Consider the following 19,597-nt stretch of genomic DNA (forward strand, 5'->3'; position numbering starts at 1 on the left):
TCTGATGGCTATGAACGTTATATTTAGATCCTGCCGCGCGCCAGAAACTTGTCAGGAACATCAACCCATTTACAGCGCAGATATTCCGCCAGATTCTTTCCCAGCACATCATACGTCGAGCTGGAGGAGACTCCTCGATCCAAATGGTCCTTTAGCAAGAAGTGCACGGCTATTTAAACGTCAGCATTTCTCGCGGTGATTCACGGTTATTCAATTACCTACCCCAGATATGCGGCAGCTCGAAGCGAAAGATTCCCCGACCTCCATCGTCACGGCCGAGCAACTGGCGGACCTTTTCCACCGTAAGTAGAGATCGCAGCCAGTCCCATTCATCCTGGTGACGGACAAAGAAGCCAACATTGCAGTCCGACCCCTTGTCACCCGAGCGGGCATGGACCACATAGCCTAGTGGTGCCCGTGTCGTTGGACCGAAGACATCGAGACTATAAGGGCTTTTCGTTTCATACGACGGCTGGTCGTACTGGAATGGGACCGTGTCCTTTGGCGGGTCAATTGCGATACTCGTTTCCTTGAATGGTAGATGGCAAACATGGCGTATCTGATCCTGCGGGAAGATAGAAACAAAGTATTCATAGTACGGTTTCGGGGCAGCCTGACGAGCATCGACCGCAAACGTCGCTCCCGGGTAGCTCTGCATGATCGTGTCGGTGCATGGACGAAAGAAATTGGCCTGAGAAAGTGTTTCCTCCGATCGGGATTGTGCGAAGATGCGCAGGTCCACGGTGGCTGCATCCTGGTTCGCCGGATCCGAAGGGCATGAGCCGTTGGCGCGGAATATCAGCGTGTGATATTGAGATTCGTCCAGGAGGTGTCGCACTTGTCGCTCTAGCAGAGCAGCTTTCTCCTCGATATCGAGCCCGCAGAGAAAGTAGTGGACCTCTGCTTGGAACCCGCCGTGCGCAGTGACCCCGATCTTCGTTGTCGGGGGCGGCTTGATACTCTTGACATTCGAGACACAGCTGGGCCTTTGGTTAGCAGACGATCATTTAAACGAAACTGAATTCCATACACTCTATTCAATCCCCCGTCCTCAATCTTTATGTCATCCAGCACGGCAACAACATCGGGATTGTAGTACATTGGACCCTGAATCTCGTAGAGTAGTTGGGCCTTGCAGGTCTCAGTCGTCACCATTCCATCCTTCCCTTTCTCCATCGTAACCACGAATGGGCCGTCGGCGCTGATTTCCACAATGGGAAACGCCAGGTCCACGGAGGAGCCGGGGAGGGCCTTGAACCCTGAGAAATTTCCTCCCGTTACATAGGTTGAGCATTCGATAAAGTGGCCCGCAACGAATGCGTGCGCCAGCTTGTCGTAGTCGTCCCGATTCCAGTTGTGGTAGAACGCAGCACAGCCAATTGTGGGAGAGGCATCAGTGACTCGTCCACAGAGCACAATGTCGGCGCCTTGGTGAAGTGCTTCTGCAATCCCCCATGCTCCCAGATAGGCTTGCGCATAGATGGGGGTGAATTCCCAATCGGACAGGGTTTGGCCTGTAGCGGTTGAGACGTTAGCAGGGGTTATATACGCAGAGCAAGATTTACTGTACCTGTAGTGAGGTTCTTGAACCCGGTGCCTGACTTGACTGACTGTTCAAACAGCTCGGACACTTCATCCCCTTCAATCCAAGCCACCTTCAAGCTCAGACCTTTGGCCTGGATCACTCCATTTAGAACATCATGTAGTTTCTTGGTGTCGCTTGCGCCGGCGTTGACGGCCACTCTGATCTTACGCTCTGCGATGTCGTTCAACGCAGGCTCAATGGCCTCCATGAACGATGTCTCAAACTCAGATGACGATGTCGCGCTTCCCTTCGCCTTCCCTCCACCCCTGGTTGTCATGTTGTATTCAGACATCCAATCACCTACAATGAACTGTATGTCTTCATTTTTGGCCAGGTCAGCAAGGGCATGGCGTCGATCTGTAACTGACCCCGAGGCCGATGCGATGCGTAGATTCTGGGGTGCCATCTTGAGAGTTTGATGTGCTATTCACTGTAATTTTGTGATCCATTGCCACCCCTTTTATGACTTTCCAGGCAGATAAAGGGCCACTGTATTGTGCGGGGGCTCCTGTCCAAGGCATGTCTATATGGTTATACCCGAGGGCCGAACTGGACAGGCTTCGATTGACGAGCCGGATTCATATATCCAAATCGGCCATGACTCAGGTCTGCTCAGTATTTCTTTACGAGCCGTGAAGCGAGCGAGCAACAAGCTGTTACTCGGTGGGCCTTGGAAAGGGTTGTATGGCTGGCTTCCTGTTACTGACCCCATGGGTCTATGTATAGTCTGGCTATTCAACGCACGCATCGATAGATACTGCAAATCTATTCTCTCGTAGTCTAACTAGTATTTCATGTTTATCAACACCGTCTTGGGCTCAGTATACGCCAACAAGGCATTAACCCCCAGTTCCCGTCCCAAGCCGCTTTGCTTGGTACCCCCAAACGGGCACGAGAAATGGATTGTACTGATGCAGTTGATTCCAACCACGCCTGAATCAAACTCAGAGCTTACGCGGAGAGCTCGATTGATATCCTGGGTAAACACGCCCGCCATCAGTCCATATTTGCTGTTGTTAGACCGAGAAAGCACTTCTTCTTCCGTTTTGAATCTGTTGATTACCACGACAGGACCAAAAATCTCTTCCTTGTAGATAGACGCATCCGGCTTAGTGTCCGTAAAAATGGCTGGTTCGACATAATAGCCCTACAGTCCGTTAGCGTATACTTCGCAACGGCTTCGGAGCTCCAGGGTTTATAGCCCACCTTAGAGAGCAGTGGCTTTCCTCCGACAAGGAGAGTGCCCTGGCCTTCTTCTTTGGCGTTATCAACAATGCCTAATATGCGGTCATATTGAGCTTTGTCGACAACAGGACCGATCTCTGACCCTGCAGCGTTAGGATCCCCGGTCACGGCACGTTTAGCCTCGAAGGCCTTCTGATACGCAGCTAGAAACTTGTCGTAAATGCCTTCCTGGACGTAAACGCGCGACGCCGCAAAGCAGATCTGCCCGGAGTTGTTCGTCAAACCATTCACACACCTGATCCTTTAGCAACTGCCTCTGTTTCACGAAGCTTCGGGGTACTTACCATTGAACGGCATTGGATAGATCCGCATCGTCAAACACGACCGCTGGGCTCTTACCACCGAGCTCTAAGGTACAACGTTTGAGATTGCTCTTTGCAGCCAAAACTTGCACTGCTTTTCCTGTGGCTACGCTACCGGTGAAGCTGACTTTGGCCACTTCCATGTGGCTTGCCAGGAGTGCACCAGTACTCCCATCGCCGAGCAGTATTTGAAACACGCCCGGGGGAAAACCAGCCTCCAGCACCAATTTACCTAGTGCGGCCGCCATCAACGGTGTCTTTTCGCTGGGCTTGAGAATGAAGACATTTCCTGCAGCTAAGGCAGGGGCCGCTTTAAGACCGACTGATGCCAAAGGTCCATTCCACGGGATTATTCTGTGCTCAAAATTAGCTCCCACTTCATTTTCCGTTAGTGGAATGCTGAATCCAGCACGTACCCAGCGACGACCCCAAGGGGCTCGTTCCGGACAATCTTGTAGAAGCCATCATCGGCAGGGAACGACTGGCCTCCGAATTTGTCGATCCAGCCTGCATAGTCTGTTTACGCCCGGTGAGGAGAAAGTCACTCGCGGACAGGTCCTGACTTACAGCGAAAACATCCAATGGCGGTTCCAATCTCCGACTTTCCAAACGGCAAGAAGGGGGCCCCAAGCGTCAACCGTGTCAGATATGCCAGGCTTTCTTGGTTTTCTTCGAGCAGGTCGGCAAATCGCAGGAGGATTTTTTGGCGCTCAGGAAAGGACATGCGACGCCACTCAGCACCTGGGGCAAACGCGCCGTTGGCAGCACGAACGGCGGTCTCGACATCGTCTGCTCCTGCAACAGGGATCTTGTCACTAACAAGATCTCCGGTGGCCGGATTATAGACGGAAACCCTGTTATATTCCAGATTACGACAATGGTACAATAGCAATCAAAGGGCGGAGCTCACGTTTGGTTGTTCTGGCAGTCCACGTACTAGTTCCGGCTGCGTTATTATATATCTTGATAATCCAGCCAGGAAGTACTCACAGCATTGTTATTGAAGAGCTGCGTTAAATGTTGTTCCAACTCCATTTTCAGTAATTTAATAACTTGATTGATACAAACACTTCCTGTTCTCTGGCCGAAAGTGTAGCAATTGGGGCACTGGACACTTGACACTGGAGTATATAGTTGTGCAGCAGAAATGCATGAGTCATGTCCATGAATTATGCGCTTACCTCATCCTGCACAAACCAGCCATGACTCAGGCACTCAACCCCAACAACAACACTTCACCCTCACCATCCCAACACTCAACCCTGCTCACATCACTCATCACCAATGTTTGTTCCTGAATCATGCCAAATCCGAGCTCCAGCACCCCCATTACGCGCGCCCGGCGCAACCGGAAGGTCTCGGCCTTGACTGCTCACCAGGTGCAGCAGAAGCGCGATCTCGATCGCAAGGCCCAGCGCGCTCTCCGCCAGCGCGTCAAGTCACGACTTCAGGATTTGGAAGATGACTTGGCTCGTGCAAAGGCCGATTGCTCGGTCCGCGAACGCAATTTGATGGAGTCTGTCCAGCAGCTGCGCGACGAGAACCGGAAACTGAGATCCTATCTCGACAGTATCGGTCAATTCGCGCTCAACGGGGCGGCCGAGGTGGACAATTGTGATGACGATGACAATGGCGGGGCAGTGGATGAAACTGAAAGTCCGGTAGCCGATATTACCATCGGCGAGGACACTGCTGCTCTGGGTATGATGCCCGTCAATTTCTTTGACCTTTCTAGGCCGTCTCGCTCACCCTCTTCTCTTTGCAGCCGACGAGGAGCCCGGACCAGTTTATGATGGGACGCAACAGGAGCAGCCCGGCGAAGCAACTAGGGTGATTGACACGCATGACCACATACGTGCTGACCCGGCCCAAGATGTGACGACAACTGCCTTTGGGGCCTCCACAAGCATGCCTCTGGCTCAAATTCATGACGTGTGTACCGGCAGTTCGACATCGCTAGGCCAGAGCCGAAGTGCACAGCCTTCAGATCCGACCGCACCACGAGGTAAGGAAGCCAAGCCAGTGTGTGGGGTGAGTGCATGTTAAAATGGAAACCAAAAATGTCTACAGATGAGCATATACAGCAGGTCTCTCAAAACCTGCCACAGCCTATCATGACCTCGCCCCACAGAACCATCAGACCAATTTGGCCATCGTCACTCAACTCGACGCTCTATCAACCACAACTTGGCACGACCATTGCCTCTGTCCTACCCAAACACACATCTGCGACATGTCCGTTGGACCAGATCCTGCTCGATTTCATCGACTCAAGGCGCTCCATGCTAGCCAAGGGGTATGATTTGGAGACCGTCCTGGGGCCGTTACAGCCCTCCTTACAAGCAATCCTACATCCGGGACCTTATCCTCCAGAATCTCACGCTGCAAGTAGGGTGTTGGGAGAAGTACTCACCACCTTTCCCCATGTTGGGATTCCGCAAAAGTTAGGTTTTATGTTCATAATGTATCGCACCATGCGAGTACGTCCACTCTTCCCTGTTTGTCTCGACACAAGCTTACCTTAAGATAGTGGCAAATATCACCTACAGATGCCAACTACGAACAGATGCCTCGTTGGCTACGACCAACTGCCACCCAGATCACCGTTCCACACCCCGCCTGGATTGACAACATTCCCTGGTATGTACGCGGCCACATGGCTGATGCACCAAGGATGCACACGCGCTAACTATCCAGAAGGCCTCGCGTTCGCGATTTGCTCATAGAGCAACCCGATAAATATCCATTTGCTGTCTTCTCCGAGCTGTATTCGCAGAACGTCACCGTTAACTGGCCATACGATGACATGGATGCAATTTCTACCCACGCTGATAATGTGGAACTAAATCAAATCTTCGAAAAGCACGTAAGGAAACTATCCAATTGGGCCGTGCTGGCCCCTTTCCAAGATTACTTGCCGGAGATGATACCGGCCATCTACGGAAAAGACTGAGATTACGGAGAAAAGGAAAATCGTGGGCACATTTAATTGAGAGCTAGACCTGTACCACTGATAAATACTTCACTGAACGGATAGTCGACATATCCCATTGGGGACTTGGGCGTATAAAAAGTCGGCCGATCGTACTGGTTCAATTTGATGCCCTTGATGAGGCGAACAGGGAGATCGGGGTTGGACAGGAAGTGACGGCCAAAGGCGATGGCGATCTGGGACGGTTCACAGGCTTGGATTGTCCGTTCCGCTGATTCCGCAGTGAAACCCCCGGCGAGGATGACCACACCATCGCTGCCGTAGGCCTCCAGTAGGAAGTTGCGGTCTTCTTCCTCTGCCTCAACAGTCACAGCGCCCGATATGCGCGGCTCAACCACGTGCAGGTAGGCGAGATCCATCAAGCGGAGGTTTTCTACAAGGTGGGTGAATTGTGGTTGTAGGTCTTGCATGCGCATTCCTTGGAAAGTGCTCCAGGGACTGATTCGATAACCCGTTCGATGGGATCCCACCGCGGCTGAGACGGCCTTGGCGACCTCTAGTCCGAATCGCGACCGGTTCTGAACGCTATCACCCCATTGATCGACTCGGTTATTGCAGGTGTCCTGCAGGAATTGATCACACAAGTAGCCATTCGCGCCGTGAATCTCAACCCCATCAAATCCGGCTGAAATCGCATTTTTAGCAGCGGTTGCATAGTCTCCAATCCATTCCCAGATTTCTTCCTCGGAAAGCGGTCGAGGAGTTGCACTCGTGTGTGCCATTGGAATATCTCCGCTCGAAATAACTTCGCTGCCATCTTTGGCGAGAATATCTCGGTCTGCGGCGCGGCCCAATGCCCAAAGCTGGCAGAATATGTAGCTGCCGCGAGCGTGCACCGCGTCCGTAACTGTTTTCCAGCGCCGAATTTGCGCCTCATTCCAGATACCAGGGATGTTGTTCATGCCTCCTGCTCGGGCGGAGATGAAGGTGCCTTCGCTTATGAGGAGGGTGCCCGGGATCCTTGCCCGCTGCGCGTAGTACTCGCAGACGACAGCCAGAGGGACATGTTCGTCGTCTGCGCGGCAGCGAGTTAAAGGGGCCATGACTACCCGATGTCCGAGATCGAGTCTCCCAATCCGGAGAGGGGAGGCGAGTTTGGGAAAGTCCATGCTAGGACCAAGGCCGACACAGGTGGATTGAGGGTAAATTGAAGACTGGATATAGATAAGTTATACAATGAGCGGGAGTTTTCGGTGCCTTTAAAATGTTTAGCGCTATTATGTGCATCCACTACAAGCTGCGCAGTAAGACGTGATTATCAAGCAACAGTGCGATTCTTGTGTCCGAACATTAACGCCACGGATGGCCTCCACGAGTCGAGAATGACACGAGTCATGGCTGCCTGGCGACACAACTGAGTCAGGGCATGGCACCACGGACAGTATCGTGGATCTCCGTTGTATGGCGGGACAACAATGGTTGCCCGGGCGAGATCCAAGATATTTATACCTGGGGGCTCTGTCTAGTCCAAGCAGTCATATTTCCCACCGGTCATCAACATGAAAGGCACAATGCGCGCGGCCCAATACAACTCAGTATGTGTGTTTGTGGAAGATGCGATCACTTCTTGCTAATCGAACAAGACAACCAACAAGGTAGAAGTAAATGACATCCCTATCCCAGAAATAGGTGAGCACGACATCCTGATTAAGAATGTCTGTGCATCACTCTGCCATTCCGATCTGGTACTTGTTCCCATCCCTTGATCTGCGCGCGCGGACAGGTGCTGAGCCATGTAGATGCTATTCTGGGGACACACTGCGGAAAAGCCACCGATGGAGAAGGTAACCATTGGGCATGAGAACACCGGCATTGTTACGGCGATGGGAAGTAAAGTGACTGGGTTCATGGTCGGCGACAAAGTTGGCTGTTTGGGGTGCAGCTATGCCTGTTGTATGCTGATCGGCTCCCGCTGCAAGATAGGTAACGCTAACTAGTTGCGCTGAACTTTCCAGACGACTGTGAAGGCTGCCTTACGCACAATCTCTTCTGCCATGAAGGCACGGGTCGCCTACACGGATTCACCACCCACGGCCATTTCGCCGAGTACTCTGTCGCGGACTACCGGAACGCTATGGTGTTGCCGGAGGATATTGACATGGCTGCGACAGCACCTCTCTTCTGCGCCGGAATTACAGGTCAGCGGCCTCCAGCTACACCTGTCGTAATAAAAAACGACTGACAAATATCTCAGCATACCACGCCGTCAAACAATGCGATCTTAAGCCCGGCCAGTGGCTGGCAGTAATCGGTTGCGGTGGGCTGGGACATTTGGGTAAATCAATCTTATCCATAGATACCCCCTAGTTCTAACAAACACATAGCAATCCAGTATGCTAAAGCCCTCGGACTGAAGGTGATTGGCATTGATATATCGGACGCCCAGCTGGAATCCGCCCGAGAACTAGGTGCCGATGTCACATACAATTCTGAAACCAACGCCGACTATATAGAGAAACTGACCGCCCTGACGAACGGTGGAGCACATGCCGCGACTGTCTTCAGTGCGTCCAACGCTGCATACACCACGGCTCCTGGCGTGTTAAGGTGAAGCACTTCATCAACGACTAGCCCCCTATCTACAGCTCTAACGTTATATCTAGGATAAACGGCCTCATGATGGTAGTCGGGATCCCGAAGGCCAATCTCTCCATCAATGCACTTGACATCCTGTTGGGGAGGTACCGGGTCCAGGGGGTGAGCAGTGGTATCCCCCAGCGTATGGGGGAGCCCATCGCATTCAGCCACAAGCACGGTATAAAGTCCCATTTGACTACGTTTAACAACCTGGATGATATCCACACTATGATCGATTTGATGGCCACAGGAAAGACCGCCGGGCGTCTGGGCATATTGTTCAAATAGTGCGCACCCAGAACGTACTGAAAATGTAGATGAATTCATTGATTATGCCCGCAAGATTTATTTCACTTGTACTCCTTGACCTCTGCTGCGTCTGGGAAGTCTGTGCTTCGGGAGAATTCAGAAAATGTATCCAGCTGCCTCAGCATTTCCAAACACTCATTTCGAATAATGTTCTGGGCGTCTGATCCCAACACCACTCGAAGGGGAATCCTCTCAACGTCGGCCATCGAACGTTCACCTCTCACAACGTCGAGTATTCGCTCGACAGCCTGGGCGGGATCTCCAGGCTGTTTACCATTCGTCTCAGCCTGTCGGTCTGCAAGTGCCCTTACTGCGGTGTCGTAATCATCTATGGCGCGACTTTGGCGCGCAATTCTCCGACGGTCGCCAGCCAGGATATTCGTACGGAACTGCCCGAGTTCTACGAGGTGGACTCTTATTCCGAGAGGCTTAGTCTCCTTTTCAAGACTCTCTACCGCTCCTGCATTGTCAAGTGGTTAGTGATAGCGTCGTGTGCGTAAAGCAGTGCACCCAAGGCCATACCTTCCAGTGCGAACTTTGACGCAGAATAGGGCCCCCCTGCCGCAACCCCCAACCAGCCCGCGATGCTACTCATGAATACAATGGTTCCCGACTGGCGATGACGCATATGAGGCAAGAATGCCCGCGTGACATTGATTTGTCCGAAGAAGTTGGTGCGAAACTGGTCGAGCAGTTCTTCGTGGCTAAGGGCAGCGTTACTTAGAGGTCCTTCGGACCAGGAGACTGGGTAATGTCTACCTAACTTGTTCCCAAACTCCTGATAGGACGTACCCTGCATTGTTTACCAGAACATCGATTCGGCCGAAATACTTTGTAACGGCGGCAGCCTTGGTGTCCAGAACGTCCTGGGGGTCTGTCACGTCGAGCTGGAGTAGTCGTACGTTCTCGTCACTCGCGTAGTCTGTAAGTGAAGTTGTATTTCTTGCTGTAGCTATAACTTTATCTCCCCGCGCAAGGACTGCAGAGACAAAAAGCTGGCCGAAACCGGAAGTGCAGCCTGTGATAAGCCACACAAGAGGACGACGATCGGAAGTTGTCACTTCTGACATTGTTGGCAGGGGTTATCGTTGGAGCTCAGGTAGAATTTTTGAATTTGAGTTATATCCATTGGAACAGAATGCGGAGTAACTGGCCCTAATATAGAATAACGGCATTCTAGACTGACTCATGGCCCTCGACTTTTGTGTACATATGAATATGCCCCGGACATTCAGTTGCTCGTGCTCAGGCCATCGCTACCTCCAATAACCCTGGAAGCATCGCCAACAACCAAATTCTCATATCCAACCATATAAGTCATCGGGAGTTGCATAAAAGAATGGCAATCGTCACTCAACGCTGCCGCGTACTCTGCACTATTATAGAACGCCAGCCAGTCGTCCCAAGTCCGCACCCAGAGCTGAGCGCATCCGTCGTATTCAAGAACGCCCTCTCCAAGGCTGCGCGCCCGCTCCTTCATTTCCGGGGTTTGGTGGTGCTATACATATGCCGTTAATCGAGTTTGGCCTTGTCCCGTTAAGAGTCCCTACCTGGGCATAGCGAAGGATGTGGCTCTGAAAGGCCTGGGTTGCGATAGCTAGGTCTGCATGGACGCTTCGCCAGTGATCGAAAAATGTGTCGAACGTGACACCTTCCAGCTTTTTGAAGAATACCGATACCTTGATAGCGGGCTGAAAGTTGGGGGTGGCATCGTAGCTCAACTCCTTGTGTTTGAAATTGTGGTTTATTCTGGTGATAGACATTGTGAGGGAGAGTACCGCAGGCTGTGTAGGCCCTCTTCGTAGCGCAAGGAACGCCAGCTTTATAAACATCTAGTAGAGTTCTATACCCTACTTCTATGACTGACATGAGGGAAAGCTGCATGAGTCAGGGCTTACTGGTCATGACAAGGCGAGTATGCGTGGACACTGGACACCACTGATTGCAGCACTCATGCACCGACTCTTGTGGCTGAAGACTAGACTCCAATTTAAACGCTACACTTAAAGTATCATCCCATGAAGCTTCTATATTCACTATTCATTACCGGTGGAAAATGAGCCCGGTGGTGATATCCATCCCCAACCCTCGGGGAACAGGCTATCCGTCGCCAAGTACGTTGTAGAAGGCGACATGTCTAGGCATTCTTCCAGCAAATCCAGTCCCTCCATTGCAGGGGCTGTGAGTGGGACTCCGGCCGGTGTAGATACGGTATGCGCATTCAGTCGTGCCCGTTTGTTCAGTCCATTGTTGAATTCACCGTCACTTGCTGGCCGCGATCGCCGACACTCGGTTGTCTCCAGTTTGGACTTGATAGACGTAATAATCTCGAGCGCCCGGAGAGCATTCTTATATGCCTGTCCGATTTCTAATAGCACCTGACAACTGATCCGGAAAAGGCTACGTGCTGTTGTACGCGTACGCTCGCCGGGAGCGAAGAAGACATTATGGATGTGCACCAACGCCGCGGTGAAGATCAAATGAACCGTGTGGATGTTCATCTGCCGGGCACCATGGTGATGGCGAAAGGCCTGCAGTATATTGGTAATTGATACAGCGGCATCTGTACATGCCATGTGGCATTCTTCGATGTCTGCTGCGGTCAGTCCGGGCAGTCTTTGATATCGCCCGTACGTGAATGGCCTGTCGATGACGACTAGGATGGCGTGATATTGCATGCTAAGGGGAGCTAGTCAGTTAACCAGGCGTGTGTAAATCGGATATCGACTCACTGGAGCTGTAACACATGGGGTGGTCGCAGAGGTTGTTCCTTGCCGTCTCGCAGCGAGAGCGACGGCGGGAGGGTCTCTGCCCAAGAGAGCAAGTCGGCTCTTAGCGTGCGGGCAGCATTATGCAGAGACCTGATCTCTGTGCTACCTGGGGAGGGAGAATTGTATCTTTGCGTCAGGGTTAGCTGGTAAAGTCTCGTTGTCGGGCGAGTTGTTGTGACACTTACAAAACGCGGCGGATGTGCGACATTTTTCGACATAATGAGACTGTATACTGGGCGACGTCCCCAAGCAGACCGGGCAATGATATCGAATCTTGGTTATGCCCTTCTTCGATGTATGGCCGCCAGCAGGAGGTTGCATCCTGGACAATATCAGATGCTTTCAGCGGTTCGACGAAAATATGCTTCTCATCGAGTGACTCGGGGCGGCCGACATAGAAACTCCACATGCTTCGATCAGTTGAGAAATTAGCAGCAGATGGCATAGAGACCAGGATCTGCCTACCGGTCATGTATGTATGCGCCCCAGAAGACGACTCTCCGCATTCTCATTTCGGTTCCATTGCTAAGCTCGCTGTGGACAGTCTCCAAATGCTTCAAGTGTAACCCGAGGTCGGTTGCCAGTCTCATGGCCATACCTGGAGCAGTAAAGAAATGTATTTAGCAAACGTCTCTGCAGTTGGTGTCCCAAAGCATACCGCTGTAGAGCCATCCCCGGGCATCCCTGGTCAGGAATGCCTCGACTCCGCTAAGTATGACCAGCGCCTGGACGGCACACAAGCTAGGTGCGTCCATCTCCACCTCCAGGAGTGCTTTCGCTCGAGTACTGAAGAATTCAGCCAGAGATTCGGGGAGGCCACAGGGTTGTCGGCGTGTGAGAGCTGCTCCAACTGCGCACCTGGAAACAAGTTAATACACATGGCGTACAAGTCGCAGGCTGTTTCTCACATTGCATTAGCCAACAGCTCCGAGTACAGATGTGATGGTCGGCCAGTTGCACGGTAAATTGCCCTCTGCGCGTAAAAGACATCTTGGTCCACCACTGGAATGTTTGGATTCTCCCAGCAAAAGTACAGGCGCAACAGATGGTCTTCCAACTCTTCTGCTATGGCATTACCCACGCCAGCATGTCGGAGGATAACTTGCTCGCTGCCATAGACCGAGCGGATCTTCGGGTCTGTCAGGGAAAAGGATCCCACATGCTGGATGTGCAGATTAGAAGTGGCTCCAAAGAATCGCACCTGGCCGTCGTCCGCCAGCTGCAGTGACCCAAATCGGTCACTTAGAGCATCAACCGGGCTCTCTATATCCGGGAGGAGCACAGGCGCTGCAGAATTAGACCCTTCCCCGGGCGGGCTACATATGCTGCCCCAGGAGCTGTCGTCTCGAGACACTGGAGTCTGAACCGCAGTATTCCGATTAAAGGCGATTGAATCAGGAGTCAAGGCAGAGGTGTCGAGCCGTGATGGCAATGCGATGCCGTTGCTCACAAGCGCCGATTCCAGCGACTGGGTATACTGCTCCAGCCGTGAGTATCGCTCCTTGGAGGGCACTGTCCGCTTGTCGACGCCCTGCGGCATCACACACTGCTGGTTGTGAATGCGGCAGTTGGCGCATTGCGGTCGCGCACCATCGCATTTGGTCTTGCGCTGGCGGCATCCAGTGCAAGCCCGAGTGACATGCTTGCTCTGGCGGATAATCTTCCTATTGCATGTTGATTCCATAGTGTCTGGCCGGATATTGTGCGATACACCGTAGCGGGCAGGGGAGGGTCTGGGGAAATCTGGGGTCCGGGGACAGAGCAGCCAGTACCCCAGTAGTCAGTACCCCGACTGCCAATACCCCAGCTACGAGTAACTTAGCTAGCCAGAAACTAATGATCATCCACCGAGGACTTGATCTGCGTGGGGAGAACTTGGTCAGCGAGCACAGACCCTGAGACATGAATCATGCCCTTCGGGTCATGGCGGCTCGGCTGGACACCAAGCATAATTGTCCGAAGATTGTCCAACACTTGTCCAGCCTCGGTCTGAGATCATCCGACAGGCTGTGTCCAACTTTCTTTTAGCTCGGCCAATAAGGTGTAGTTTCTAGTTGTAGAACCGGCTCGGTCAATGTGCATTCGTGACCCGATAAATATCGACTGGGGGAGTTTTGTATGATGCTCCCCATAACGACATCCCAACGATGGCTGCACCAATTCAGCGTCTAGCACCAGGATGTCTCCCTGCATATATTTGTCCACCAGGGACAAAAATGCATATACTGAACCTAGGAACATTGAACGTGGACGACGCGTGGTAGGTTGGCGGGCCGCTCTTTTGTAGCTAAATCACTGTTAACTGAAAATACAGGCTTCTCCTTGGCGCTAATGGAAGTTCGGCGAGCAATCCAAACCCCACTCACACGCGGACGGACTTGATGTTGATTGCCGGGCTTATAGATCATCCAGAACTTGGGTTGATACTATTCGAGACGGGAAGTGCGGAGGACGTACAGAGGGTAGTTGCACTCAGCATGGCCGTTTGCCATGGACTTGACTGACAATGAATTTACCAGCAATGGAGCGCAGACGCGGTGGACCTATTCCCGCGTACTCACTACGAGGAATGCCATCGTCTACCGGCCGCAATTGAGGCTGCTGGATACAATATCAAAGATGTGAAAGCCGTCATTATGGGCCATTTACATCTCGATCATGCAGGCGGACTGGAGCATTTTCAAAACACCGGAGTGCCAATATACGTACATGAAGAAGAGTTCAAGCACGCCTGCTGGGCTGCTGGGACCAACTCGGATGGCGGCTTGTACCTGTAAGTAGCCCTGTAGGAGCAAGACCGCTCATCAAAATTCAGCAAGCTTACTCAAACAGGTCTGACTATCTCAAGTTGGATAACACTTTGAATTGGCAAACTTTCAACGACGCACAACTGGATATATGTACCGGGATCACCCTGTACCACTGCCCGGGACATACACCGGGTCTCTGTATTATGCAGGTCAACCTTCAGCACGACGGAACATTTATCTGGACTACCGATCAGTATCATGTCCGAGGAAACTATGAGCTAGACCACGCCCATGGCTGGCTTCTCAGGGACCACCGGAAATGGCTGGACAGTGGGAAATTCATTCGCCGACTGCAGAGGTCCTTTTCAGCTCGGCTGATATTCGGACATGATTATGGGACGGCAGAGGCGCTTATCACGGAAAAGGCTGGCAATGCGGGATTCTGCTAGCAGTGTCTTAGCATCTCCAGTATCAGGGGGGTGAGATAACCGAATGCTGAGAGTGTAGTGCAACCGAATATCGAGCATCCCTTGTTAGTTGAAAACACCCACAATCAATGCAATCGGGGTCATTACTGCTGAAAGTAATAACTACGATTTTGTCCTCGCATCTAAAGCCCCTGTGTGTTCTCCATAATGTATTGCAATACTGCTAGGATTACTTGGCAATTTCTGCTGTGCATTGTTGTAAATGCTAATCTGAGAGGCGCCCAGGCCACATTTTCATCTCTCCTTTGCTTTAAGTGACGCGTAATTTTGTTCCTTGCCAGCTCGACCTCCAGAAGTCCCTTTTCTCTACGGCGCTAGGCTCCGATTATATCGCCCGAACTGGTAATATGGGCCTCCAGTTTATTGTTTCTTCCATCCCTCCCACCTCTCAAACGACGCCGTATCCAGTCCGAATAAATCCAGCATCCGTCCAACGTTATGGTCGACCAGATCCCCGACGGAAGATGGCTTGATGTAGAAAGCTGGTACGGGTGGGAAAATCACTGCGCCAGCCTGGGTAACTGCAAGCATATTCTGCAGATGGATTGTGCTCAGCGGTGTCTCTCTCACTGCCAAAACCAGTCTCCGGCGCTCTTTCAGGACGACGTCTGCAGCCCGAGAGATAAGGTCATCGCATATTCCTGAGCTGATCGAGGCCAATGTTTTCACACTGCATGGGACAACGATCATTCCCTCCACGCGAAACGAGCCGCTTGCTATCGGTGCAGCCATGTCGTTAATGTTGTAAACGTGGTCGGCAAGCGCGCGGATATTCGATATCGTATAGTCTGTCTCGTACTTGATAGTAGCCTCTGCCCACTTGCTAATGACTAGGTGGATTTCGACATTAAGACGGCGCAACGCAATGATCGTTTGGATGCCCAGGATGGATCCTGTCGCGCCAGTCAAGGCGACAATAATCCGCGGTCGTGTACTGCTTTGAGCGGCTGAGTAATGTGCTGCCGGGGCGCCAAAAAGATCCATGATGCAGAGGCAGAAGGAAGTATTGCAGAACAGCGGATGCATCACTGCCTGCACCATATAATTGTCGCCAGCGCCCCGATTCGGGGAACAGCGGCCATCTGCACCGGGATCAAACCCGGCCCTACACCCTACACCGGCAACCCATCCGATGTAATTCTCCAATTCGGGGAAGTGGTTTGCAGATATCCTGCACCGTCGCACAAATGGAGCCAGGTCACAGTACTTAATGCCCGTGCTTTTGTGGAAATTGGCCAGAGCTCTTCGTGGTTATCTATCACACCTCTTTCGCGTAATGGCCACCAACAAACACTTAGCAGCAGCCGGCGATCTCCGTCGATTCCTCGAAGAGCTACAAGATGAGAATGACCTTCTTGTAGTTAAAGAAGAGGTCGACCCGGACATGGAGCTGGCGGCAATTACGCGGAGGGTCTACGAAATGGAGGAAAAGGCACCACTGTTCGAAAAGATCAAGGGTCGCCACGGGAACGGTCTGTTTCGTGTCCTTGGAGCCCCGGTCGGGCTCAGTCGAGTCCCCGGCCAGCGGCTTGGACGTATCGCAAAGTCCCTAGGACTACCTTCAACTGTCTCGGGCAAGGAAATCATCGACAAGATCAATGACGCCAGATACCTCCAACCGCTGGCCCCTGTAGAAGTCGAGTCCGGTCCGGTGAAGGAGCACAAGCTCTTTGGAGATGATATCGATCTTATGTCTCTGCCAACGCCCCTACTGCATCAACATGACGGCGGCAAGTTCCTTGAAACATTTGGCATGCACATCGTGCAGACCCCAGATGGCAGCTGGACGAACTGGTCCATTACTCGAGGGATGACCCATGACAAGCGCCATCTTGTCGGCCCCATCATCCCCAAACAGGATATCGGTGTGATCTTCCAGATGTGGAAGGACAAAGGACAAGACATGCCATGGGCCTTGTGTTTCGGGGTCCCCCCTGCAGCAATCATGGTCGGTGGCATGCCCATCCCCAAGTGGACTGACGAGGCCGGCTTCATCGGGGCATTGATCGGAAGCCCCATCGAGGTCGTGAAATGCGAAACGAATGACATTCGAGTGCCGGCAAATGCTGAAATTGTGTTCGAGGGAACGGTATCGATCTCGGAGACTGCCCCAGAGGGACCCATGATGGAGTACCATGGACATGTCTGGCCAGATCAGCCCAAGCAATGCCCTCTGTTTAAAGTCAACGCCATCACCTATCGAGAAGATCCGATCCTACCAATCTGCATCACGGGAAGAGCGACCGAGGAGAGCCACACAGTGTGGGCTTTGATGATTGCAGCCGAGGTCCTCAATATCTGTCAGATTGCTGGCTTGCCCATCCAGAATGTGTGGTGTCCGTTTGAATCTCACGCGATCTGGTACGTGATCCAGGTGGACCGACAAAAGCTCCGGGCGTTGCATACCGATATGACCGAGTTCTGCACCAAACTAGGCCACGTCGTGTTCAGCTCAAAGCCCGGCTGGTACATGGGCAAGGTCTTCGTGGTTGGAGAAGACGTCGACCCAACAAGCCTGCGCGATGTCATTTGGGCAGAGTCGACACGCTGCGAGCCGGGAACAAGTGAGTTCCTGTTTGACGAGTATGGGAATATCCCTTTGATCCCCTATGTCGGACACGGGTTGAACCCGGAGCGCAACCACAAGAAGGTCGTAAAGTGCTGCATGCTGCCTGTTGAGTTTGAAGATGAAGAGCTCGCTTGGAAGGTTGGTTCTTTCCAGGGCTCCTATCCTGCCGACGTCCAGGCAGAGGTGGAGCGCAAGTGGGCGAAGTATGGATTTAGTGATGTTGCATGATCGGCTCTCGTATCGAATTCAAACGCAGTTAAAAATATCAATCCATCCAGCCTCGTAGACTCCTCGTTTGAACATGCCATTTAACTCGTCTATTCCGTCGCGTGTTGATTCAATTCGCCTGTCTTCTGCAAGAGACCTCGTACTTCCAAGATCAGACTCGGCGTGGTTTACTATTCTGAGGGAATAACGACTTGAGTATGGAGTCGAACATCGTGTTCGTTTATGAAACTCACATGCGTGTTTCAGCAGTTCGTGTTGTTCGCGATTTGGTACTCTGGAGGTGCAGTCTCGCCGATCAACTCGTAAAGAACAAGGCCCAAGCGAGGAAACAATGCTGTTTTTAGCAGAAGATGAGGATGATTATGATTCTGCAGGGCTGCAGGGCTTGTCGATCATACATAAGCGATCTCGTATTTTTATTAGACCCTGCTGATCGCCTGCTGCGCACATAGAACACGGGCTATTTTTAGCAGCATCTTCAAACTCACTCCATATTCACGGTGGATCTATACGAGACCGTGTGGATAGCACCGGGAGGTGGAAACAGGTTGCGGAAACAGTTATGGGAATATACTCAATGACAACAGTATAAGTATCACGTCATGCCAGTGAATAATGTAAGTTAGCTATCAAGCAATTCAATTATCATCGCCTCTTAAGAAAAGTCCTCAATCTCGATTATTTCCATCATGCAGCTCACCAATCTGTTTATGACGCTCGCCGCGACTCTCTCTGTCGCCAACGCCTACAAAGTCACTACCGACGGTCTCAACTGCCGCAAGGGTGCCTCGACCAGCGATGCCTCTGTCACGACCTACGACAACGGCGAGGATGTAAACATCACCTGCCAGACCAATGGCGAAAGCATCCAGGGCAACACCCTTTGGGACAAGACCGAGGACGGCTGCTACGTCTCCGACTTCTACGTGAAGACCGGCTCCGATAGCATGGTCACCAAGGACTGCGACGGCGGCTCTGACAGCGGCAGCTCTTCCTACCAGGGCGAGATCAGTCGCGACGAGATCCTCGAGCGTGCTGATTACTGGATCTCGCGCCACATCCCATACTCCATGAGCGCCTACTACCCCGACCCCGATGGCCGCAAGTACCGCACCGACTGCTCTGGTTTCGTCAGCATGGCGCTCCATGCATCTGCCCCTGGTCTGAACACTGTCAGTCTTCCGGACATTGCAAAGTCCATCTCGTGGGATGACCTCCAGCCTGGTGACTTTGTTGGCACCCTTGGCTCCGGTACTGGCGGTGCTGATGGGCATGTTACTCTGTTCAAGTCTTGGACCGATAGCTCCAAGGAGAAGTACAATACCCTTGAGTGCCAGGGTACATACGGCTGTGTTGCAGACAAGCGCGAGGTTGGCTGGAAGGTTGGAAGCCACACGGCCAAGCCCTACCGCTACGAGAAGGTCAAGGATTAAGTGGGAAGTTTCTGGGGGTTAGACATACATGGAACCTATAGAACTCGGTTCAACACACAGCGACAGCTTTACTTGAATTTTTGTACATAGTCTATACTGCCCGTTTCATTGCTCATTTTTTTCTAAATTCCTTCTTATCGGTAGTGAAAACTAAATCTCAACAAGTTTTGGAAATTGTCTCCATCAAAATTCAATAATTCCAGTAATAGAAAATGTATTTGCCAGTCTAAGTCAAGTCTGTTAATGAATACGTTATTTCGAAGATGCCGTATCGGAGGCAGGACAGTTGACTGGTGCAATATACATTTGGTCTCTTGGTCCGTCCGCAGTGATTGCAGGCCATTGCTG

General features: G+C 52.1%; 12 protein-coding genes across 12 annotated transcripts; 5 read left to right on the forward strand and 7 right to left on the reverse strand.

The window, feature by feature from the left end:
• Positions 1-23: 23 nt before the first annotated feature.
• ASPSYDRAFT_34317 (acyclic terpene utilization AtuA family protein) lies at positions 24-1,991 on the reverse strand (the record flags this gene model as incomplete). The annotated part of the gene is made up of 4 exons (XM_040845226.1): positions 24-169; positions 223-980; positions 1,031-1,514; positions 1,571-1,991. The coding sequence occupies 4 exons, from the start codon at positions 1,989-1,991 to the stop codon at positions 24-26; spliced, it is 1,809 nt and encodes a 602-aa protein (XP_040699194.1).
• Positions 1,992-2,369: 378 nt separating this feature from the next.
• On the reverse strand, positions 2,370-4,167 carry ASPSYDRAFT_92525 (uncharacterized protein; the record flags this gene model as incomplete). Its single annotated transcript, XM_040852693.1, has 7 exons — positions 2,370-2,732; positions 2,792-3,065; positions 3,115-3,486; positions 3,549-3,648; positions 3,700-3,986; positions 4,043-4,068; positions 4,123-4,167. 7 exons carry the CDS (start codon positions 4,165-4,167, stop codon positions 2,370-2,372), a joined length of 1,467 nt encoding a protein of 488 aa, XP_040699195.1.
• Positions 4,168-4,433: 266 nt separating this feature from the next.
• On the forward strand, positions 4,434-6,085 carry ASPSYDRAFT_92526 (bZIP transcription factor; the record flags this gene model as incomplete). Its single annotated transcript, XM_040852694.1, has 5 exons — positions 4,434-4,833; positions 4,898-5,137; positions 5,203-5,612; positions 5,663-5,772; positions 5,833-6,085. The coding sequence occupies 5 exons, from the start codon at positions 4,434-4,436 to the stop codon at positions 6,083-6,085; spliced, it is 1,413 nt and encodes a 470-aa protein (XP_040699196.1).
• A 32-nt stretch (positions 6,086-6,117) lies between these two features.
• ASPSYDRAFT_34320 (alkene reductase) lies at positions 6,118-7,233 on the reverse strand (the record flags this gene model as incomplete). The annotated part of the gene is made up of 1 exon (XM_040845228.1): positions 6,118-7,233. The coding sequence occupies one exon, from the start codon at positions 7,231-7,233 to the stop codon at positions 6,118-6,120; it is 1,116 nt and encodes a 371-aa protein (XP_040699197.1).
• Positions 7,234-7,337: 104 nt separating this feature from the next.
• Positions 7,338-9,073, forward strand: ASPSYDRAFT_409000 (alcohol dehydrogenase catalytic domain-containing protein). The gene is made up of 7 exons (XM_040846176.1): positions 7,338-7,659; positions 7,708-7,809; positions 7,864-8,017; positions 8,080-8,262; positions 8,319-8,399; positions 8,449-8,671; positions 8,728-9,073. The coding sequence occupies exons 1-7, from the start codon at positions 7,624-7,626 to the stop codon at positions 8,987-8,989; spliced, it is 1,041 nt and encodes a 346-aa protein (XP_040699198.1). The 5' UTR covers positions 7,338-7,623; the 3' UTR covers positions 8,990-9,073.
• ASPSYDRAFT_60378 (SDR family oxidoreductase) lies at positions 9,052-10,080 on the reverse strand (the record flags this gene model as incomplete). Its single annotated transcript, XM_040849845.1, has 3 exons — positions 9,052-9,470; positions 9,533-9,714; positions 9,770-10,080. 3 exons carry the CDS (start codon positions 10,078-10,080, stop codon positions 9,052-9,054), a joined length of 912 nt encoding a protein of 303 aa, XP_040699199.1.
• On the reverse strand, positions 10,026-10,773 carry ASPSYDRAFT_1159049 (EthD domain-containing protein; the record flags this gene model as incomplete). Its single annotated transcript, XM_040840062.1, has 2 exons — positions 10,026-10,508; positions 10,561-10,773. The coding sequence occupies 2 exons, from the start codon at positions 10,771-10,773 to the stop codon at positions 10,242-10,244; spliced, it is 480 nt and encodes a 159-aa protein (XP_040699200.1). The 3' UTR covers positions 10,026-10,241.
• Positions 10,774-10,977: 204 nt separating this feature from the next.
• ASPSYDRAFT_208167 (Zn(II)2Cys6 transcription factor) lies at positions 10,978-13,577 on the reverse strand. The gene is made up of 6 exons (XM_040843935.1): positions 12,690-13,577; positions 12,440-12,639; positions 12,247-12,379; positions 11,967-12,191; positions 11,743-11,907; positions 10,978-11,689 (listed from the first exon to the last, which is right to left on the reverse strand). Exons 1-6 carry the CDS (start codon positions 13,463-13,465, stop codon positions 11,047-11,049), a joined length of 2,142 nt encoding a protein of 713 aa, XP_040699201.1. The 5' UTR covers positions 13,466-13,577; the 3' UTR covers positions 10,978-11,046.
• Positions 13,578-13,928: 351 nt separating this feature from the next.
• On the forward strand, positions 13,929-14,980 carry ASPSYDRAFT_157904 (N-acyl homoserine lactonase family protein; the record flags this gene model as incomplete). Its single annotated transcript, XM_040842678.1, has 4 exons — positions 13,929-14,041; positions 14,096-14,243; positions 14,301-14,554; positions 14,614-14,980. 4 exons carry the CDS (start codon positions 13,929-13,931, stop codon positions 14,978-14,980), a joined length of 882 nt encoding a protein of 293 aa, XP_040699202.1.
• Positions 14,981-15,189: 209 nt separating this feature from the next.
• Positions 15,190-16,169, reverse strand: ASPSYDRAFT_71120 (UbiX family flavin prenyltransferase). Its single transcript, XM_040850552.1, has one exon. The coding sequence runs from the start codon at positions 16,058-16,060 to the stop codon at positions 15,380-15,382; it is 681 nt and encodes a 226-aa protein (XP_040699203.1). The 5' UTR covers positions 16,061-16,169; the 3' UTR covers positions 15,190-15,379.
• A 60-nt stretch (positions 16,170-16,229) lies between these two features.
• ASPSYDRAFT_48600 (UbiD family decarboxylase) lies at positions 16,230-17,816 on the forward strand (the record flags this gene model as incomplete). Its single annotated transcript, XM_040847661.1, has 1 exon — positions 16,230-17,816. One exon carries the CDS (start codon positions 16,230-16,232, stop codon positions 17,814-17,816), a length of 1,587 nt encoding a protein of 528 aa, XP_040699204.1.
• A 633-nt stretch (positions 17,817-18,449) lies between these two features.
• Positions 18,450-19,427, forward strand: ASPSYDRAFT_48601 (putative NlpC/P60-like cell-wall peptidase). Its single transcript, XM_040847662.1, has one exon. The coding sequence runs from the start codon at positions 18,506-18,508 to the stop codon at positions 19,247-19,249; it is 744 nt and encodes a 247-aa protein (XP_040699205.1). The 5' UTR covers positions 18,450-18,505; the 3' UTR covers positions 19,250-19,427.
• The last annotated feature ends 170 nt before the right edge of the window (positions 19,428-19,597 follow it).

The sequence above is a fragment of the Aspergillus sydowii genome, assembly GCF_001890705.1.
Source record: "Aspergillus sydowii CBS 593.65 unplaced genomic scaffold ASPSYscaffold_11, whole genome shotgun sequence".
Taxonomy (NCBI): domain Eukaryota; kingdom Fungi; phylum Ascomycota; class Eurotiomycetes; order Eurotiales; family Aspergillaceae; genus Aspergillus; species Aspergillus sydowii.